General features: G+C 38.3%; 1 protein-coding gene across 8 annotated transcripts in view; it reads right to left on the bottom strand.

The window, feature by feature from the left end:
* Window positions 1-23,868, bottom strand: part of GRM7 (glutamate metabotropic receptor 7) — a 906,130-nt gene that overhangs the window by 344,427 nt on the left and 537,835 nt on the right. For all 8 annotated transcript variants that reach the window (XR_004300388.1, XR_004300389.1, XR_004300390.1 and 5 more), the window contains exon 5: window positions 2,518-2,658. Coding sequence is in view for 4 of the 8 variants with exons in the window: in XM_032411836.1 (XP_032267727.1) it covers window positions 2,518-2,658 (141 nt within the window). In the remaining 4 variants the exon portion in view is untranslated. The remainder of the gene's footprint in view (window positions 1-2,517; window positions 2,659-23,868) is intronic.

The following is a 23,868-nucleotide window of genomic DNA, read 5'->3' as shown; positions in this document are numbered from 1 at the left end:
TTTAAGTGGACCCGTGCAGTTCCAACCCATGTTGTTCAAGGGTCAACTGTTTCTAAAGGTCACAATTTTTAAATAGTAATTTGTGAATACTTCCAAAGCAGAATATGGGATTCACTGGCTTTGGGGAAAGGCGGTACAAGAAACAAACATACGACCACCCATGTACTCATATCCAGTGACAGGAATAAGGGACACAATGAGGTTAGTAGTGTTTATCTTCACTCAGTAGGGCACATCTTACAATGGTGAAAGTGGTAAGGAAGGAAAGATGGCAGAGACAGTATTGAAATAATTTTGGGTCACAGATAATTTAGTAAATGTGATCACAGATTTTTTTTTACATGGAATGAATGGGATATAAAAAAAAACACTTCTATATCCATTTTTGAAAGATAATGATTTAGATAATGAGCTTGTTTTTATGAACCCAAATTCTTGATGATCAGCATGAAAATGTGATTACAGATAAAACAGTGTTGTCAAAACATTAAAAGTGTGGGGCTTGGCCTTAGAACAATCCTAATGGCCACAAGACAATCCATTCCACCTTCCAGACTCTACAGAACACAAAATGTCAGAAGAAACCAAAAAACTGCTATCATTAATCATCAAGATACTTCTAGTGTACCTGGATGTTCCTTGTCATATAGACAAATTATCCAGATGTCAAACTAATTTTTTTCAGTTTCCTCTTGAGAGTTTTGTTTCACCCAGGTCTAGTCAACATTGAAATAATTTTTTTCTCCCTCCCTTCAATATTATAAAGATCATATGTCTGAAAACACTGTTGCTATATACCATGGCATAGAGAATATAGTTCATCTGGTATTGTAATTTACTGAGTTATTTATCTAATTATGTAATATTGATTTTGTATCATTATATTTACTCATAGCTCTGTTCCTATCTTATCTTCTCCTTCACAAAAACACCTTGAGGAAAAGGCATATTCACACCATTCCTGATGTGTTTAGGACCATGGTTTGCATGCATTATTCCTCATTAATAGGTGTCTGTTGAATGGGCCAATCTACTGTATCTGGATGACCAATATTCAAAGACCCACACTGCAAAGATAAACTAAGTATCAGTATATCCGACATGAGTGAGTTTTTTAGATCATTTAGAATAACATTTTAGCGTTTTGTGGTATTTCAAGGTCATCGCTACAAATGATAAAGGCTACTGAAGTATGAAACTGGGTATTGCTATGTAATATAGGGCTAGGTGGTAAGATGGTAGAACATGTCACATGCTTCTGCAACCACCACCACCACCGCTGGTACCAGTACGCTTACGGTAAAGACCAAATTCCACGTATGTCCCCACATGGTTTATTCCTTGTCCACATCTCTCCACTAGCAGCTTCAGCTCACACATTTGTCCTATTCACTGTACTTCAGTCAGGTAATTCTGTTTTTTATGTCCTCAGAGGCACCATAATTGCTCCTGCTACAAGCCCTTTGTCATGTTATTCCTCCATGAGAAATTCTATCTGCCCTTCCCCCTTTCTAACTAGCCAATGCCTACCGGCTCTTCAAGAAGGCCTTTTGAGACAGCTTCTGCCTTCAATGTAAGTGAAACTTCTTAGTTATATGCCCATATAACCCTCAGAATGCTTATTACAGTTTATAATTATGTATTCATGGAGAGATCACAGGGATAACATCAATTTTCCCCCACTGTCCTCTGAGCAGCATGAAAGCCAGGTCTTTACCTGGCTTGCTTACCATCAGATCACAGTGCCTAGTATTGTGAACAGGAAGGAGTTGCTCAATAAATATTTGTGAATACACCAATGAATGTTTAATTTTATCTTCTGACTACTTCATACATGTACATATATATGCATGGCATACACACACGTTTTTTAATTTGGAATAATTATGCAAGGTTACCTACGAGGCTGCCTATGTATTTTTTTAGGTAAACTCTAAGTCCAACATGGGGCTCAAACTCATGATGCCGATATCAAGAGTCACATGCTCTACTGACTGAGCCAGCCAGGTGCCCCCTCCCAAGTATTTTTAAGCATATTTTAAATAGCAGGTGACTCATTAACTTGGATGCTATGGAAATCCACTGGAATTCTCATTACTCTAAACCCAAGTATTTTGTTTCTTTAATCAAATACACAGTATGGTCCACGATAAGAGTTAAATCCGGTGCTGATAGGGGATTTGCTGGATTTTCGTCTATGTGAAAATGACTTCATACTCCTGGCTAAAACATGAACTAATATTTATCACTGAGAACATTCAAAGCAACAGGACCTTCTGAATTCCAAGAATCGATGAAAATGTCAATTATTGCTAGATGGACAGGCAGAATACAATTTTGTCTGTTCTACTCTTGTCCTGCAAGACTTATGCTCCTGTTCCATTTTCTGAACAATCTAGTAAAATTCAATTTATTTTTTCAATTTGTCTCCAGCCAAGCTTCCTTCTGTCAGCTATGCAGACATTTCAATGCTGGCCACGTAGAGTACCAGGAGAAGGACAACTAGAATGAAATTACCTGTGCATTTGCGATCTGTGTCTTCTTTCTTTGACCCACTAATCGTCAACTTGCAGTTGAAGTTTTCCTCCCAGTATTCAGCAAACCATACATTTCTTCTGTTGTTTTCAAGTGTGCGGGACGTAAAATAGGCATCAAACCCTAAACAGAGTTAAATGAAAAGGTCATTGCTTATGGGGCACTGCTGGGACGTTTAGAAATAAAAATACCAGTGATGGTTTTTCTTTGTTTTAGTAGACTGGATGCTCTTTTGTGTCAATCAAAAAAAAAAAAAAAGAAGAAAAAAAAATATTCCAGTGCTAACCTATGGCTAAATCCCTATTTCAATCTGTCAGGCAGGGATGTGACTTACAAATGACACAGTCACAATGGCCTTAAAGATGACATGATGATCACAACATGTCTTGCATCTCCAGTGATGCTAGACCAGGGACAAAGTGTCTTCTCATCATCAAGATAGTAATTGATAATTTCAGTGCTTACTATGGAGAGGATTCTGTACTTCACATAGGTTCTTTTATTCATCTCAACAACCAATACAGCAACTACTATCATTCCCACTTTGCCAATGAGGAAACAGAGGCTCAGATGAAATAGAAGCATGCCCAAAGTCAACTATTAGGTAATGCTGCATCTCAGACTACGTGAGCTACTGACCTGTGAATAGCATTTTAACACCTCCCTTTAATAATGCTCCATTGTGTCATTGATATTCTAAACAAAATGGAAGTTTCTGAAAAGGCCACAAGTAAATGCCAGTCTAACATAAAGCTCAGTGTTGCTCACCGAGTGCAGGGGTGTGTGTGAGGAGCAGAAACTCAAGGGCCAGGTCCCCAGGAAATCTCTTGCTACCTCTTTAGGAGTGCAGCCTTAAATGTTCCAACGGAGCCACAAGGTCTTAGGAGAATCAGACAGGATTCGGTATCACGAGGCGGGCTGGAGGGCCAGCTCCACCACTTCCTAAGTCAGGGGAACATGAGCAAGTGTATGCTTCCCTCATCTTCCTTTCATCTTTCTGCAGAAACGAAGACGACCCTATCTCCTTCCCTCACAGCACCTTGTTTGGGGTGGTGAGAAGACTTTGGAAACTTACAGAGTTCAGTGTTAACAACCACAGGAGATGGACTTGCTTTCACATTATTTAAATTACTCAGTTTTTCCCTTGTTTTAAAACCATAAAAAAATAGCTTCAGACTCTAAACTCCCATGAAAGGAGCTTATCAGGTTAACTCTATTCATCACTAAGTGGCCAACACCAAATTCATGGCCTGATATATATGAAACCTACTATAAATAGAAAATCTGAAATAAGTAAATGAGACAGAGTAAAAAGGAAAAAAACAAAGCACAAGAGATTATATAATATTTTAGGGAAAATAGAAAGAGTATTTGGCATCTCTTAGGTCATTTTCCAGGCTCATGTCAGTACATGCCGGCCAACTGTCCTTTTATCCCATTACCTTAACTGATTTGAAAGTAATCTGGCTAGAATATGTGATCACATTCCGATATCAATACTGATTAAGCTACCCGGCTGGAAGTCCTCCTGCCTCCCTGTTCTACCACAGCCCTGCCTCCAGACGACTATTAAGTAGAACAATACAATATTCCTAAACAAAGAAAAATCTTCAAGGAAAATACACGAGTCCCCGATGTTTCCAAAAACACTAAATATATGCATTCAGTAATGTATACACATACACACATGCATACATGGTGACTGGTGAGCAGCTTTTTGCCCCATGTTCCTCCCTCCCACCTGGCCCCCCCCAAAAACCCAAGTAATCAACAGTGCTAGATTGTGACAATGACCCCTAATTAGACCCTGCTTCCAGGGCTTCATACCTATCTACATGTTCCCTTTGCTGCACTGCGCCCTTCTCCGTGGGACACGGACAGCCTCACTGTGGCTTGTTTTTGTGGAATTCTCTTTCTTGGAATCCAGCTGCCGTGCTCTAAGACATTTGACAGGAGGATGATAGGTCCTGTGGAAAAAGCCCAGCCCGTCTCAGTAAAACTTCTTTGGAGATTGCAGCCCTCCAGCCGACTGTGGTAGAAGAACCACTTAGCTAAGACCAGCTCCCGTTGCACAGTGGTAGTTGATGATTAAGCCAGTAACACTGGAGGTAATTTTTTAAGTAGGCAGACAACTGAAACATTCACAGCACCTGGAGCCTCTATGCGCAACACGCAAACAAAACACCCTTCAGGAAGAAGCACCCTAGACAGAACACGTCCAAGTTTCAGAAGTAAACTCTTCCGCCGCATGCCACAGGTCCGAATCCCAAACCAGCCTCAGAATAGGAACTACTGAAATGGCTCAGATTGTAGCAAGGATATATCCATGCCTCAGCTCAGAAGAAAACATCTTTAAAGGAAACCTCATCATTGAAAATGTCTACCGCGTCAAAACGCTTCTCTCCATCCTGTGTCTGCTGGAAATGCAAGAGCCCGTTGAGGAAGGAAGGACTAGTATTGCGGCTAATGTGCAGGTAGGTGACCACGGAACATTTAAAAGAGAAGAAAAAGAAAGGAAAGCAGCAGTCAGAACGTCCCTCTGATCTGAGCGAGAACAAACAGACTCCAGGAAAGAAAGCAAGTATCATAAAGGCTGTCTGTATGCACTACAGCACAACATAGAAAAGGAGCAGGACGTCTGAACCAGAGCCCCTGTCCTTTTCACTCACATACATAGCTGATGCTTAGCTTCCTCCTCTTCCTCCTCCCTGTGAGCCCGCTGGCTACCTGCACCTGTAAGTTGAGAACTGCTCTTGCTTCCCAAATGCATGTATATATGAATTTCCTGAGTATCTCCTAAGATGCAGATTCTGATTGAGGAGGTCTGGGGTGGGGCCAGATACACTGCAGTTTTAAAAATCCCCAGATGATGCTCATGCTGCTTATACTTTAATAAGCAGGGCTCCAGGGCAAATCCTCCATTTTAACAAGCCCCACATGATCCTCATACTGCCCGGACTTTGAGAAGCAGGATTCCGGAGCAAATCCTGAACTTCAGCAGGTGGGACTTGAGCAGTTCCAGCCCAATTTGTAAGATCTCAGTATTGCCACCCTCTTGGCCTCAAATTTATGCCTTGGTTCAGATGGCAGGAGCTTTGCTTACCATCCTATTGCTTGCAGATGGCCCGGGAAGATAGAACATGCTGTATTACTTGCTGGTGAATTTTCCTCAGCATTGCTGCTCTGGGCCCCTTTGCAGCCTCCAAAGCTGTTCCTACCTGTATGCCCTGTCACCACTCTGGGCTCTCCAGCCTGGCATTTCAATCTAGCTGCTGTGTCTTAGTGTTGCGGAAAAGGTAACTGAAATAGCCCTGTGTCTTCACTACCTCCTCTGAAGGTCCATGGACTCTGAGGGGAAAACTCAGAGCGTTCAGTCAAGTAGTAATGTAGCATATATTTGCTTTTGAGTGGTGTCCTGAAGACCTCAACAGTTTGGCTTTTTTTGGTATGGCAGCCGCACAGTGTACTGGTGAATACAGACATGTTGTTCTCGCTCAGAGACACGCTGCATGGGTCTGTGGGTGTGGGTCTGACTCCGACGTTCCCATTTTCTACCTGTATGACCTTGAGCAGATGACTCAGCTATTTTGTGTCTCAGTTTCCTCATCTGTAGAAGGGGATTAATTTTAATATCTACCTTAGTGTTGTTAGAGGGGTTAAATGAGCCGTTATTTGTAAAGTACTCAGCATTGCGCCTGATGAAGTAAAATACAGACTGTTGGTTGTAAAATAACCATACTCATCCATTAAATATTTCTTGAGCACTTACCCTGTGACAGGCACTGTTCTCTACACTCACTAATCTTGGGTTAAGACAGATGGCCCCTCGTCGGATTGATAGCTAGCCTGGTGGGGAAGATAGATTTTGGCAAGTACCACTTAAATAAATATAAAATTACAACTGTGATGGTCTCTATGAAAGAAGGGTACATGATGTCATAGTGTTTGGAGAGTACACACACATGCACAGAGACAGAGAACTGTCTTGGAGTGCCAAAGAGGGCTACTTAGAGGGAGTAAACACAGATGAGAAAAGGAAAAAAAAAATAGGTTTTAACTGCAAATAGGGAAAGCAAAGAGACTGGACATTTAATGAGATGGAATCGCATGTGCTTCGTCTTAAGAATACTGAAGTCATTTAGCATTACAGAATCCCCCAGGACAACCCGGCCTTAAAACCAACAAATATAAATGAACCATCTCCTATATATATATGCAATCTAGAATTGCTACTAAAATTCTAATAAACCAATGGCATAAATGTTAATGTTAATGAATGAATAAATATATGAATAAGCTATTTTTGTGAGATGTCAAAATCTTCGTCAGATTTCTATTTGGTCATACAAAAAATTGCACTGATAGTTACAATTACAAAGATAATAAGCACTTCGTATCCATTTTCTCAATGAGCGTCACATAAATCCTAAGACGTGGGTACTAATCATAGCAATACTTTTGAGGTAGAAACTAAGGCTCAGAAAGAAATTTGGGCCCAAATCAGCCTGCTTCTAGACCCCGGTTTTTGATGTCCATACATAGAGTAGTGTTTCACACATTTTGGTGGGAATCACGATCATCTGGAGAGCTGATGAAGAAAATAGAGATCATGGAGGCAGGTCAGCCCTGTTGTTGTCCCCTCAAGTTCCCCAGGAGATTCTCATATTCCAAAGATTGAGAACCATGGCTATGGTGGATTGCTGGGGTCCACTTATTATGCCTCCTCTTTGCCCTCTCTAATAAATGCCCTGTCACCAAACTACTACATCAAACAGAAATTCCACTAGGCAACTGGACGGTTCAGCAGGTGGAAGAGCAAAACTATTCTATGATCAGGGGCTGGAACGAGTGAGCCAATCAAAATGGTAAAAGCAGCAGCATGGACTCACCATGCTGGGACAAAAACCAGTTTCAGAAAACAGAGCTCCCCTCAGACAATTCAAAGAAGCAGAAGCAGAGGTCAATAGCTGTTATTCAATTGAGTGAATCCTTGCTGATTTACCTCAGCTTAGTTGAGTCCAATTTCTTTCAGGACCTACCAGTTTGTTTATTTCTGTTTAGAAAGGCCATGGCAAGAGATAAATTAAGTCTCCCTGGTTCCCTCATTTTCATCCTTATGGAATGAAGCTGTCCAGGAAATATTCAAGTTTTTAAAAGACATCTTGCTGTAGCCATGTGTTCACGATGCCCTGGAATGTTCTCGGTTGCCTTTTGGGTTAGGCACACATCATACCTCCTCTTTATTAACAGACAAGGAGCTTCTGCTATGGGGTGGTCCAAAGCTTTCCCTCTGACTGCAGGCACTAACCCAATACTCTTGGCCTATCATTACAGTTTCTGTACCCTAGTGATTTTACCTTTTTTTTTTAATGCAGGGCCTGAACTCACAACCTGAACTCATGACCCCGATATCAAGAGTTAGACGCCCAACTGTTACTGGTAAGGAACCTCAACTTGTGTTTTTTAAATTTAATTTTATTTCATTTCATTTCATTTTTATTTATTTTTTTTAAAGAATAGGGTATTTAATACAGGATGTGCAGTCACCAAGGTGCAACAGAATCAGGGACAGAAGCAGAAAATGGAATAACTCTAATACTATAGGTAGACAGGGGTATGTATGTGTATTCCAGTGAATTGAGACTTTATTCCTATTCTTATAGGAGCTCAGAAGAAAAGTGATCTGAACACACATGCCTTTATATTGGTTAAATTATCAGAGTTTTAAAATTTAACCCAAGGCACCAAGACCGGGGTTTCAGCTCACAGAAAACAGAATAAGAATTATGTTAAAGGAGAAAGGTCATTCTTGTATGTGGAGCTGATGAAATTCTTAGTATTAAATTATTCCTTTTGTTGAACAGATTATTTTAATTTCAGAAATTAATCTACAGGTGATTCTAAGGCAAATGTCTCACTGGGTACATGTTGAACAAAATTCGTATAACCTTGGAAGTAAACCTAAAACAACATGGAAATAACAAGGAGGGTTTTAGCTGGCATTACGACTACATTTATATGGTTCTTTCCTCTTTAACTGGGGTGGTGCCCTCAAATGCCCCCTGAAATTTGTAGCTGAGACAAGAGTGTGCAAATGAAGAGACACATAATTCATCTAGGGCAGGATGTTTGGGAGGTGACCTTTCCAGCTGAAGAGGAAGAAGCTCTCACAAGTGTGTGGCATGAGAGGAAAGCTATCAGAGTGTCAAGAGGGGGTTAGAGGACACAGCTGCCTGTTCAGCCAGGGTGAAGGGATGCTGACAGATACTAATGGGGCTTCACGCAGCATAAGAGAGTGACCAGCAAGTAGCCCTGATTGCTGCTTTAACCACACAAGCCATGCATTGCAGATTAGAACATCATTGTCAGCCTAAATGGCAGGGAGCACCCAAGGCTTCTTTCTACCAGCTCATAAAGGAGAGGCTCTTAGCTCTTCTTGAGCCGCCTATGTTCTACGTTCGACTCAGGAAGGATGGCTAATGATTTAGAAACGTAGTTTCTGGCACATCATAGGCATGTGATACAGAACAAATCTGTGAATGAATAAAAAGACAGATAGTGAGAGAATGACAGCGAGAAGGAGGGAAGGGAAAGGAGGAGAGAAGAGGAGAAGAAAGGAGAGGAGAGCGGGGATGAGGGACGGAGGGGAAGGTATGAGGGGAGGAGAGGCGAGAACCGAATAGAGTAAGAACCAGGGGAACTCACATTGTCTGCTACCAAGCGGGTAAATCTGAAAAACAAATTTTGAAAACAAGCCTTTATTTGTTTTACCCCTTTTTCTATGTGTATGATATAATTCATAGTGGGTTAAACTGTGGTCCTCAAAAAGATATGTCCATATCCCAACCCCCTGAACTTGGGAGTGTGGCCTTATTTGAAAAATATTTTCATAGTGGATAACAAGAATTATATGGCAAATGGAAATAAGTTAAAGATCTCTGAGCGAGATCATCCTGCATTGTCTGTATGGGCCCTAAATCCAATGACAAGTATCCTTGTAGGAGACAAAGGGAGCAGAAGCCGTGTATGGGAGGCCATGTGTATGTAGATGCAGGCACAGACTAGAGTAATGGAGCCATAAGCCAAGGAACGCCTGGAGCCACCTGATGCTGGAAGAGGCAGGAAGTATCCTCCCCAGACAGCCTTCAGAGGAAGCAGCGTCAAATTGACATCATCCTTTCAGACTTCTGGACTCCAGAACTGTAAGATTATGAAGTTCTATTGTCTTTAAGCCACTAAGTTTGTGGTCAGTTGTAATAGAACCCTCGGTAAACTAATGCACCCATGATAAGTAAAAACGTCTTATTGGTAGATACCTTTCTACGGCTTCTCTCTGGTCTGAAAGACATTTGTTTCTCAGATGTTGCAAACTGATGTCTTGCAGAACATATTTAACCTATGGACTTGTCCTTTCTCTTTCTCCCAAGAGTATTTCATTTCATTTTTTTTCCCAAGAGTATTTTAAAACTAATTTAAAAATCAGAAGATTTCACTTATAAGTCCCAATTTTTGGGTTCACTTGTGAAATCAGATGATCCTTTAACACAGACCCCATTCCACGTGGCAGCCATCAGGTGCTGAGGAATGGCTATTCCTTTCTGGTGAGCCTCCATTCTCCAGCTCGCAGTATTTCCCTACCACCTCTGATGGCTTCAACCTGGCCTCTTTTTGCATTCGTAAGATGCATTTTGTCATGGTTGACACTGAAGTTTCCACCCCCAAGAAATGCATCTCCTCTTACTTCAACTGACACATTTGTTGCAACATGAGTGGTATACAGTCTCCACTGAATTGAGTATCTCAGGCCCCTAAGAATATATCCATGAAAAAGCTGCTAATAACAGAGGGATGTCGGGAAAGAAGCAGGATTTTAAAATTAACACAGAGTGCACCTGGGTGGCTCAGTCAGTTAAGCATCAGACTCTTGATTTCAGCTCAGGTCATGTTCTCAGGGTCGTGAGATCGAGCCCCACCTCGGGCTCCACACTGGGCATGGAGCCTGCTTAAGATTCTCTCTCTCCCTCTCCCTCTACCCCCCACCCTAAAAAAAACTAACAAAGAGAAATGTATCCTCATATACACAAACAATAATCACTTAAAAGATATAGCAAAAGAGAAGACCACAATTAAAAGAATAACAACAATAAAAAATACCTATTGAAGAACAGGTATACCCTTCCATGTAATCAAGTTGACTTTCATCCTTCAGGAGTTTTGTTTTAATTAATTAACGTTTCCCTTATGTCAATTCTCTAGAAGCTAAATTGTACATTTTACATCATTTTAATAAAAATATTAACATCTTTTTTCCCCCTAGTGCTAGACAAGTTACCTTCAGAGTTCATATGGAAAAAATATTAAGAATGAGGAGACTTCTGAAAAAGAAGAGCAACAGAACATGAGTGTTTGGGGGTGCTGAGAATCGATTGGAGGTCAGGATGAGGAGGGCAAACTCTACCAGGTAATATAATGTAACAACAGATTATAAATCCTCTATGATTAAAAAAAGAGTCCTGACATAAGAGTAAAGAGATCAATGGACCATTGAAATCCAACAGAAAGTCCAGAAAGACTTGATTGCACATGCGAATTTCATATAACAGAGAATAAAGGTAGTGTTTCAAATCACTAGAAACATATTACCCTTTTAATAATCATATTAATAAACAGCAGCTGGTTGGATAATTGGTTAATGATCACATTGGATCCCAGTTCAGAATGTGACATTGTATTAGCCCACAAAAAAATACAAGAAGCATTACATGGACTTAACCATAGTAAGTGAACATGGGGTTTCCCATCTCTGTAAGAGAATGGATTTTGCATGGTTGCAGAAACTGGAGATCCTCCACACTTGGTGTGATGCCACCTGCTGCAGAACAGCCATGGTAGGGTCCAGCGTCATGTGGCACACTCCCCATACCCTGGGCACATGGCCCTGACTGCACTTGCACAGTGCTGTGGGAGATCATGTCCTTGTCTGTCTGTCTCTCTCTCATGACTCTGAGTTCTTACCATGAAGAAACTGCCCAAGTGCCTGTAAACATTTATTGAAGTAAATCGAAGTTGGAGACATGTAATCAGTTTGGCAAGAAAATCATTGGTGATCTAGTGGGATAAGTTAGGCTTTCAGATGCGCCCCCAAATTTGCTGGCTACATCTATTGAGAGTGGTGGAAACCAGCTATTATTTTTGAGAAAACAAATAAGAATTACTGCAATGGAAATTATCCCACAAAGAACAAAAATCCCATGGGAAGTGTTTATGGATGAGGTAGAAGGAATAATGTTTGCAATATTATTCCACAAAATGCCTCCAAAGAGCTGTTGTGTATTATATAATGCTAGAATGCTTGCCATTTTTCACTCTTTTAAACTGGGATGCAGAAGGGCATTTTATGTAATCTGAGTACACTTATATGGGAACAAATACGGGTATAAACAATACATATTAAATTGATAGTTTTAGCATTATAATGGTTAAAAGCAGACTCCTAAACTAGAATTCTAGGGTTCAATTCCTAGTTTTGTCACTTGCTAGCTAGATGACCTTGAGCAAATGACTTAACCAGGCTAAGTTTCTCAGTCTGTAAAACTGAGGATAAAATGATGGTAATATCTACTCCATAGGATTCTTAAGAGGTTTTCATGTGAGAATATATGCAGTGTTGAGAATAACGCATGGCACATAATAAGAGTACAGATGTTAGCTAAATTAAAAGAAAATAAACACAGACACACGTGTAAAGTGACTAAAAAAGAGAAAGAGAGTACAAGAAGAGGAAATTCAGAAAACTTTGAACTTGATCACTAGAAACTCTCAATGAAATAGTCATCTATCAAGGTCCTGGCTCTCGAGTCAGATAGACCTGAGTTTGAACCCTAACTCTGCCAGTCACCAGCTATTTTATTTAACTTCTCTTATGCTAAGTGGATCACTTACTGTCCCTGTTTTGTTGTTGAACTGGATATTCATTCACTCTGCTTCTCCATCACTTATGCATGTATATATGCATTCATTCTTTCCAGAAGAAACTTAAAGTGGTATCTTTGTTTCACCTATTAAATGAGTACAGTTGTACCTACCTTAGAGATGGGTGTAAAGATTTAAAATATGAAGGCTAAACCAGCTAATCTCTTAAGAGTTGCTAGTAGCAGCCAGATAGTATAAAGCAACCAACCACCTTCCCTCTGAGAAAGCCCTTCCTTGACTTCCTATGCCATGTGCAGCATCTGTGAGCTTAACAGCTGGAATAGATGTTGCTTTGCAGCAACTCAGGATGCATAAGTTCAGTAGACAAGAAAGATACAAGGCCATCCCTCAAGTGAGTGCTTTAGGAGGTGAGATTTGAAGAAGCCAACTTCCTGCAGGCCACAGGGTATGGTGGAAGGTTCCTGCTCTTCTTTCTTCTACCCCACCTTCATAATGATGCTCAGCTTAAACCCCTGTGTTAGCTAGTTAAGTGTTCCATACAGAGCATTGGTCAAGGGTCAGACTCCGTGATCACTCACATAGCTTACAGCATTAACTTGGCCTTGGGTTTTTCCTCTTTCTTGCCTTCCTCCCCTCCGGCCTCCCTCATCTTTCCCTTCAACCATCCATACTATGTTATTTTCTATTTCCATGTCTTTCTTTCCAGTAACAATGAACCTTTGTGCAATCTTGGCTGCAACACATATTAGTGCTATGTGTCAAAAGTCATTAAAAAAGGTACAAACTCTTTGATCTAGTGATTTTACTTCATGGTACTTACCCAATGAAGTAAGTATATGCATTTTTTAGAAAAGATGTATGAAGTACTGGATGATATTAAGAAATCATTAATTTTATCAAATGTGATAATGGCATGATGATTATATAAATAGGTTCTTACCAGTTAGAAATACATTCTGAAATACTTTAGGTAAGAAGTCCTAAAGTCTGGGATTCAATCTGAAATGTCCCTTCACCATTAAAGTTCAGAGGGAATAGTTAAAATATAGAAAAACACATGGTGCTTTTGCTCACATTTTCATAAAAGGAAATATGGTATATGGTAGGGATTGTCTTTATGGAAACCAAGAATAATAGGGTGTGTTGCAAACATTGCTTATTTATTGGTCAGTGTCTGTGGCTTAATATTGTTATTTGCATTATAAAGACTTTTTTTTTTTTTTTTTTTTCTGTAGGACTCAAAAGAGTGTAGAATTTTCTATGATTTCCTCCTAGGCCACCAAGAGGCTTCCTTGTGGGAGAGTACAAGTATGAAAGGGAGCATATCCTACATTCCATAGAACACACATCCTGGTATTGTCCTCCTGCTGCCATCAGGGTTGAAAATCTACCATATGATTAGTAGATCCCAGGGAAGTTCCTTCATTTTTTTTTAAAAACCATGCCTTCAAGAATCCGTCAGAGAAGAGGAACTCTTCTCTGTCTCCTGAACTCCAAGACCCTTCTCAGCTTCTATTACTTTCTCAACATCCAGGAAGGAACACGACAGTAAGTTCCCAGACAGGCTGTTGGCCCAATTGCCTAGCTGGAGAAGATCATGTTAAATCCAAAACAATCACTGAGGATCTGCCAGGGAATTCTCCAACTGAGATCTGCCTTTCATAAAAGACAGCCTTTAGATAAGAAGAGGAATGCTTGGCAAGGCCTGATGCATCTCCCTAGGGCTGTGCTATAGTGGCCCACAAGTACTCATATGTGTACAGTTCCTTTCTCCAGGAGCTCAGCCTCTGTTCTGCATGAGGTATTTGCAGAATATCTATGTCTGCAACAGTAGTTCATAGCCCTGGCTACACACCAGAATCGTGTATGAAACATAAACACACACACACACACACACACACACATACACACACACAGGCATACACACAACCCTAGGCCTGGACTCCAGGCCAGACCAGCTAAATCAGAGCTTCTGTTGGTGGGCCTAGGCATTAGCATTTCAACTTCTCAGGTTATTCTGCTGTGCAGTCTAGAATATTGCTCTAGAATATTATGTGATTTTATCACTCATATGTACATTTTACACACCACCCTAGAAGAGTTGTCCAAGGGACACCAGAAACACAGAAGACAAGGTCTCTTAACTTGAATGTATCTATTTTTGGTATATGTATATCATGATTACTCATATAGTATCTATTCTTGGTATATGCATCATGACTACTCAGATAATATCACTTGCTCAAATGTCTTTTAAAACATCAAATAAAGACTGAGTATGTTGTCATAATTGATTGCATCTCAGTGTCATTCTTTTAAAATTGTTATACATTATATGAAAGCTTCCCAAAATTTTAATTAATAAACTCTGCCATATAGAGAGTATACATATATTTATTCAAGCTTGATATCATCCTAATTAATGCAGGGTCAGATTTATGCTTCCATAGTAAATTTTGTGAACATTTGTAATACATGATTTTTCTGAGAAATGTTTAAGAATTTTTAAGATCATATTATGATTACACTCATGTATGCCTATAGTTTTCCAATAAGCATAACATTACAAAGTAAGGAATTTAACCCATAGTCGGTATTGAACTTCAACTACTGAAACTTACCCATTTTTCCAGTCAACAACAGAGTGAAACCCAGACAAACTTGTCAGAGAATTATTCTGCATTGTGGAAGCTTCACGTTTTATTTTTAATAATGGTACAAAACCACGTTGCCTGGTTACCATCTTCATTTTGTACCCTGATCTAAAAATGTCTCAGCAGCCAGAAGTTTTCAGTGAGCTTAATACCTAAACTTATATAATCAAACATCTATAACAACCCAGAAGGAATTTTACCTAAATGGTATTTCATTTCTTCTTAATCACAGATTCAGCCACTGCCTAAAGATTGGGTAAAATAATAATAATAATAATAATAATAATTTTGAAGGAAGGACTGTTCTTATGCAGATCTGAGAGGAAGAAGAAAAGAGTAAGGAAAAAAACCCTTAAAAAAATATCAATGTCCCAAATGTTTGACCATATACTATTTCAATTCCCATGAAAATATAAATCAAGAGAAAAAAAAATTGATTTTTAAAACAGCACCTAATAATTGCATGACAAACATCCCTTCTTGGGGTATTTTCAGATTTGAGTAGAACTGTCTAACATCCTGGATTTTTGATCCCTATTCCAGCAATTCCTAAAGCATGTTATTTTGATGCATACTATTTCTCTGTGTATTATTTGGCATATTAATGAAGACATCATACTTTCAGAAATGTAAAAACAGGCTGAAATAAATGCCCCTAATGTCTTCATGCAAAGATCAAGCTCAGGAAGCAAATTCAGATTATTTAATTCTTTTACCACCCACATTACCAAGCTATTTTTGGGGTGAAGACACTGCACTAGATGTTGTAATAGGAAAGGTTATTTGTTCTAAACTCTACTCTCTTTCACTTTTGGGCAACTACATCCTACTTTCTAGAAATCCACTTACACATTTATATGGTTGTACTAGGTGTGACTGACTGAGTTAGGGGTAAGCACCTCACCCAATATGTGTCAAATTCCTGTCCTTGGGAACCTGAAATTGGAAATAATGAAACTCCTGAATCAACCCAAATAGTAGAGACATAAACTTAGGAGTTGCTGACAGCAGTCATGAAGACTGGGAAGTAGAAAATATCAGTTTGCATTGGGAGCAAAGAATGAGTCAATCAGAGGCCAAGAGAGAAGAGGCATGGAGGGGAAAAGAGAAATGTCTTGCATTTTCTACAGGGATCAAGTACCTGGTTCCAATCTTTGTTCCTTGCCTTTGGCTTCTATAAGACATCTTTTTAACTTTATAATAAGTTATCCCCCCTCCTTTGTGCTTAGGCAATTCCCAATGGGTGTCTGCCATTGATTGGTAACTATAAGGGTTGTAACTAATATTGATGTGGGGATATGTCAGATATGGATCTTGTTCTCAAGGGAATTGCTAAGTAGGATACACACAGATAATTAAAAAAAAAAAAAGAGTTTTAGAAGTTATAGAGATGAGATAATAGACATTTTCACAGGAAGAAGCAAACTTCCCTGGCTCTGGGTAAGGTGGATCAGACAAAAAAGTTTTTCAGAGCAGTGATAATCAATGCATTTGAAAATGTCTAGAATGATGACCAACACTATTTTTTTGTAGGTAATCGATGTTATAGGAGTATAAATTCAATTTTATGCCATTTGGTTCAGACACAGAAATCCTTGTTTTTCCTCTCAATGTGGAATACCCCATAGGGGAACTCATGCTCTATTTTAGCTAAGCAATGGGATGAATTGAATATGCAAACCATATAGCAACATAGTAAATACGGTCTTGCCCTGAACATAATATTTTATGGTTTTTTTTGCACCATAGCCCTACTGATAGCATTCTCTTTAGAGCAGGCAGCACCAGAGGAGAATTTTGTGACAGTAACTAGCAGACCCTGTGCTTGTTACCTAGGTCACTGACATTATCCAAAGAAATATATTCCCATTTCATTCACCAGGGATTGCTTCTTTGTCATCTAAATTTCAAGTGTTTTGGATTAAAAAAAAAAAAAAAAGAGCAATTAATCACAGCAAAAATTAATTAAATTACTTAAAGCAAGAGGTCCCATGGTAGGGAAATTATGAAAACATAATACCCAATCACTACCTCCAAGACACTTTCAGCTTTGGGGGGTAGGTGAGAAAATACAAATAACAATAAAAACAGTAAAACTGACTAATGTTTATTGAAAAAAAAATAATTATACTGGGTTAAGGGTGTTAAATGTATTAATTCAATCTTCACAAACATCCTATGAGTTAGCCATCATTATTATCCCCATTTGGTGACTGAATGAACTGAAACTTATGTAGTATAAATAACTTGCCCAAAGGCTAATAGTTAATAAGTGGAACCTGAACACAGTCTGCCTGATTCCAAAGGGTAAGCTCTTAACCACAATGCAAAAAGAAATAAGAGAACAAAGCCATATAAAAATTTCAAAGGTACTCTATAAAGGTTACAGGAATTCAGGGGATGAAAGGGAACGGCAGGCTGTAGTTACGTGCATTTATTCCATGGCAGAGCTGTGATCTGAATTTAGCCTTGAAACTGAGAGTTCATATAGACAGGAAGAACTAAACAAAGTAGAAGATGATAGCAAGAATAAAGGGGTGACATGATTGTATCATATGTGTTTCTGGGTGTTGACTAGATGGAATTGACTACAATGGATGCTTTATTCAGGGAAGAACCTTATGTAAAGTTATGATGCAACTAGGCTGTGGATTGTCTCAAGCATAAGAAGTTTGCATATTATCTCATGAAGTCATTGAAGACCAGTTCTTAAGAATGCATAACGTAATGTATGGTGATTAACATAACATAATAAAATAAAATTAAAAAAAAAAAGAATGCATACCATGATAACAGAAGGACTTGAGGAAGAATACACTAGCAAGACTAGAAGGAAGAAGGCTCACATTTGCTGACCGACATTGTGATAGAAGCATTCATCTGTGTGGTCTAATATAATTCTTATAACATCATGAAATATAGAAACTGCCGTGTCCATACTTGGTTGTCAGGGAAAATGCCTCTTTCAAGGTCACCAAGTGGAAAAATTAGACATAATATTTCAGTCTCGTCTGTTTAAAACCCATACTCTTAACAATTCAATATGAAAAACTCGAAGCAGAGACATTGCAAAGCTATAATAAAAGTAATAACAATTAACATTATTGAGCATTTACTATTTCTAGATTCTAACTGATTTACATTAAATAAGCTATTTAAACCTTCCAATAGCCCTGAATAGGTACTATACTATTCCCATTTTTCACATGAGAAAAATGAAGCAGACATAGCATGGGGACATCTGCCCATGGAGATGGGAAAAATCTTTCTGTCATTACTGAGGGAGATGAGATTGCATCCAGATTTTCTGGCTCTACAGTCTTGTGCTCATGGTTCTGCTTGGAGCCCCTCAATTACAACAGCAGGTGACTAAGAAATAATACGCATGCCAACTCGAGTAGAAAGTTTTACAAGGACAGATTGAAAACAAGGACCTTGGTGGAGAAAAAAAGGAGATTTGGTGATTAGATCTAGAGTTTGGGGGGAAACTTGATGGAATAATTTTGCTTTGTTTTGTTTTTCTTTTTAAATAGAAAGATGGTGTGATTTCCCAATCACTGAACTTTAGGTGATGGCTGAACCATGAAGGAAAATGCTCTCAAGTGTAAAGCTATAGATTCAGAAGTCAAAGAAATGCATGGGATACCTGGAACTAAGAGAAAGGATAAATCAAAAGAAGGAGGAGGAGGAGGAGAAACAAAGAAAAGAAAATATATAAAGGAGAAAGGCACATGAAGAGATGAGTGATGAGAAATGTCCACATTTAAGGATGTCAACGAGAAACAAAGAAGCCATCAATGGAGATGGTAGGGGAATTGTCAGAGAAATAGAAGGAGGCCATAGGATATTTGTAAAAGCCCACAGCTCCATAAGATCTAGGGTTGGCTTTATTGGCATATGATCCTCAGAACTCCTCATTTGAGTGAGTCTCATTCACACAGGACTTCAACTGTAGAAGGGCCTCATGCTTTGGTTTAATGCTCTCATGTCACCATTCTGGAATTCTTAATTTTTGAACAAGGGCCTTCACATTCTTATTTTGTACTGGGCCTCACAAAAAAATATAGCCAGTTCTAGAAAGATCTCAGGGGTCATCTTTTCTAATTCCCCATTCAATGATATTTCCTTTCGAATTTTCCCTACCATATACTATCAAATTTCTCAATAAATATCCAGTCACAAGGAACTTGAAGAGAGCCTGTTGCCTTCTCAGACAGATAAGGAGAAAACAAAGTGTCAGTATCATTGTGCTGCCATTTTATATCTAACTTTCATGATTTACTAGATTTCAAATGTTTCAGCCAATAAACCCATAAATTCTTCACTGCCAATTGCCAAGAATGTGGTTAGCACATGATAGGCACTCAGTAATTACTAATGAATTAAAGTGATTCTGAATCACATATCTAGATGGTTGTTCACTTTCAGAAAAGATACTAACATGCACTTATGGGCCAATTTAAGATTTCTGAATATGTCATTTAAAATTTAAATTATTTCCCACATGGTAATTCTGAAAATTTTTAGAAAGCAATGGTCATATTTACACAGATTCTTCTCACTTTTTTCCAATCTTCCCTAAAATTTAGGAGAGTTTCTTCATCACCTGGGTCAACTGTTACTTGGAACATACCCAATATTGCAGATGTTTTGGGTCACTTTAAAGCAGGGTTTCTCAACCTTGGCCCTATTAACACAGTGGGCCAGGTAATTCTTTGTTGTGGGACTGTCCTGGGCATTGTAGGATATTTAGAAGCATCTCTGATTTCTATGCACTAGATGCCAGTATAATCCTCCCCACTGCAAACTGTGACAAACCAATGTCTCCAGAAACTGTCAAATGTCTAGTGAGGGGCAAAATCACCCTTAGGTGAAATCCACTGATTTAAAGTATAACAACTCTACACAATGATTTTAACTGGGTGTGTGGCATTTGTTTCAGTGAATTACAGGGCTTTCTTAGTGTGTAGTGTATGGCACAGTTATTTATTTATTTACTTGTTTGTTTGTTTATTGAGAGAGGCTGCGTGCCTACATGTGAGCCTGGCTGGGGGGTGAGCACAGGGAGAGAGAGAATCTTAGGCTGGTTCCACACTCAGGGCAGGGCCCATTGCAGGGCTCCCTCTCACAACCCTGAGATCATGATCTGAACCGGAACCAAGAATTGGACGCTCCATTGACTGAGCCACCCAGGAGTCCCTATATATGTTATTTTTTAATATTATGATGCTTGCAGAAAGAGTATTCAAAATTTCATTATGGTAAACTTCCATGGGGAATGAGCCTTAGTTTCTTCTTTATATTTTTTTGTGCTTTAGTTACTTCTTTGCACTTTCCATACTCTTTAAATTATTAACAATTAGAATGAAGGCTTTTTATAATCAGAGAAAAATGGTGTTTTCATTTTGAAATCCAATTAGGAACATGTGGGTAGTAAGGAAATGGAGCCTCTGGGTATAGACACATTTAAGGAAGATTCATAAGACAGACTTTCCCTGCTTTGTTTCCCAAGAACCCATATCCTACAGTTTATAGGAAATGGGAATAATAATAGAGTCCATGAAGTTCTACTTTACGTCCCAAAACTATTTTATAAACACATAGGAAAAATAGGCTGATTCAATAAGTCAGGGATAGTACTTTAGAATGAAGAAGTAGCCACACCTAAGCACAGCTGCTCCTGAGGAAGAGGAAAAATGGTGCCATCAGCATCAGATGCCATGCACAAGGGGGTTTGAGAGTTTCTTGAGAAAGAGGCCACCAAACTGAATTTCTTTTATACATTCATGTACTCAGGTATCTAAAACATGTTTCTTAAACAATTATTAATTTTTATCCTGATGATATAGATATATTCATAGATAGAGCATGAGACACTACTCTGCCATTTCCCAAAACTTCATGTAGGCATTCATACTAAAATGATAGCAATAAGTGTAATAAAATACAGATAATCAAAAAATCTCCAATATGTTAATTCATAATGCAAAAGATGAGAATTTTTTTAAAAAATTGATGATGGCAGGTTAAGTGGTGAGGATTTAATGGCTATCTCTTTTATTTTGTAGCATATTTTTTTAAGGAAAATAAAAGAGTGAGAGAGGTTTGTTCACTACCTCAGACATCTCTTCTCAGATTCATCTTTTTTATTTTGTGTGATTGTACTTTTATTCCACTACAGCTTCTAATAAAGAAAAGGTGTTATATATATAGAGAGATACACAATGGAATATTATTCAGCCATAAAAAAGATGAAATCTTGCCATTTGCAATGACATGGATGGATCTAGAGAGTATTATGCTAAGTGAAGTAAGTTGGTCAGAGAAAGACAATACTGTATGATTTCATATGTGGAATTTAAGAAACAAAACAAATGAGCAAAGGGAAAGAGAGAGGGAGACAAATCAAGAAACAGACTCTTAACTATAGAGAACAAACTGATGGTTACCAGATGGGAGGGGGCTAGGTGTTGGATTTAATAAGTGATGGGGATTAAGGAGTGCACTTGTCCTGATGAGCACCTGGTAATGTAGGGAAGTGTTGAATCACTATATTTACACCTAAAACTAATATAATACTGTATGTTAAGTAATTGGAATTAAAATAAAAACTTAAAAATCCCCCCAAAAAGTTTTATTGGACTACAAATGAATAAATAAATGTGTTAAATCCAATATGTGGTTATAAGGATTTTTTAAAAAGCTATTGCTGGGAAAGTTTTCATTTTATCCCCCAATTCCTCCCGAGCTTACTTGGGTCTCACTAGTGACTTAAATAATTTTGCCCAAGATGGATCCTCTGAGAGATGAGAATCATGGAAAAAAAGGAACTGTGATAGTTGGTGTTTAATTTTGTTTTCACTGGGTGGAAACATGGGGAGGAGAAATGATATCTGAAATTGAACTCTATACTAGACTGGAAAGAGAATAAAAGGTAAGCAAGAGAAGTTATTTTTGATTAATTATGAGAACTAATGTGTACCCTATTTGGTGAATGTGATATAACTCACATGGATGACAGAAAAGTAAATGAGGCTGTTTAAGGTCTATTTTGACTATTTTTGTTCAAAGGAAAATATACATAAAGTGGAAGAAGAAGAAGAAAAAATCATAAAATGGGAAAAAAAATCTCCAACCAAAATAGGATAGAGAAAGAGGGCATTTTGTCATTCTTAATGAATTCAAATTCAGGTCCAACCAATTGTACTATGAACATTCTGGCAGGACTAAAGGAAGACAGAAACTGATGAAAAATTATAAAAATTAAAGTATTATCAGGTCTCACACTGAAAAAATGTTTTCCCTACCTTAGAAAGGGGAGGACAACAGAAGACAAATTATGGAAAACACTGAAGACACTCTCTGGAAAATTTCCATGTAATTTTGTAACAAATCATCGTGAATACAAGAAAAGAATTTAATGATCATTGAGAGATTGCTAACGTGTCTTAACAAAAACAAGGTGACACTGAGTCTCTCTTTCAGTGACCAGGCTCCATGAGCAGACAGAACATCTAGAACACTTTGCACGTCCTCATTGGACAGGTTTATTTCATTACCATCTTTTACAGATCCTGTGAACAAACAGCAGAAATGCTGTTCGAATCCATCATTTGGCAAAATGTGAGTAAGGTAGATTTACAGCTGACTGAAATAAGATTGTCGAACAATGGCTTAAAACAGAGCCAGAAGGCAAGATGGTAGAGAGAAAGAAGCACAGTTTTCTAATCAGATATATCTGGGTTCACATTTAGGTTCTATTCCCTCATAGCTATGTGCCCTCGGGCATGCTATTTAAATTTTCTAAGCGAGGGTTCATTTATCTTTAAGATGGGGGATACCAAGTATGACTTAGAAAGGATCTAAAATAATAATGCTGTGTAACATCATATAAAATGTATATATGTAAAATATATGCAGAATGTCTAAGCTGAAGAAATGTTACTGTCTAATTATCGTTATAACTACCACTACTACTACTCCTACTCCTCCTCCTACCACTATTACTACTATAATCTAATGGGAGGTATCTAAGTGGTGTGCTACGGGGACCTCTTCTTGCTGCTGACATGTTCATGGTTTTCATCCACACCTCGTTGAATGAAGACTTAGTTGTTACATTTATCAAATTCCTACTCAGCCTGAAATGTAGAAGAAAGTTAATAGTGTGACAGGAGACACACAGTAATCTGTAATAAATGAAATAGAATTTAGTGAAGCAACTATGCCTACACAGAAAAAAAAAAAGAAAATTACATAACACTTAGTTGCATGGTAAAATGAATAATTATAAAGCAAGCAACCACATAACCAACAACCAGGTTAAGAAAGAATGCCTTTAGCACCCAGAAGCTATCCCCTTTACTGTTACATCCCCTGCTAATCATTATCTTGATTTTTATGAGCTCTCATGAGCTAATCATTATCTTGGTTTTTATGAGAATCAATTCCATGTTTTTCTTTTTAGTTTTAGCACATTGTACACCCCACTAAACAGGACAGAATACTATTTTGAACTTAACATAAATGAAATCATATTGTATATACTTTGGGCTTCACATCTTTTGTTCAACATTTTGTTTCAAAATGAACAGTCATTCTTACTGATGAATTCATTTTCATTGTTGTATAGTTTCCAGGATATGAATACATCATAACATCTTATCCTTTCTATCACTGATGGATAATAAGTTGCTTCCAATGTTTGACTTTTGGCAAGAAGTATGCTATGAATATTTTTGTTCAT

Source organism: Phoca vitulina, unplaced genomic scaffold, assembly GCF_004348235.1.
Source record: "Phoca vitulina isolate PV1807 unplaced genomic scaffold, GSC_HSeal_1.0 scaffold13, whole genome shotgun sequence".
In the NCBI taxonomy this organism is placed as follows: Eukaryota; Metazoa; Chordata; class Mammalia; order Carnivora; family Phocidae; genus Phoca; species Phoca vitulina.
Note: the sequence above shows the minus strand (reverse complement) of the source record. Positions and strands in the feature narration are given on the sequence as shown.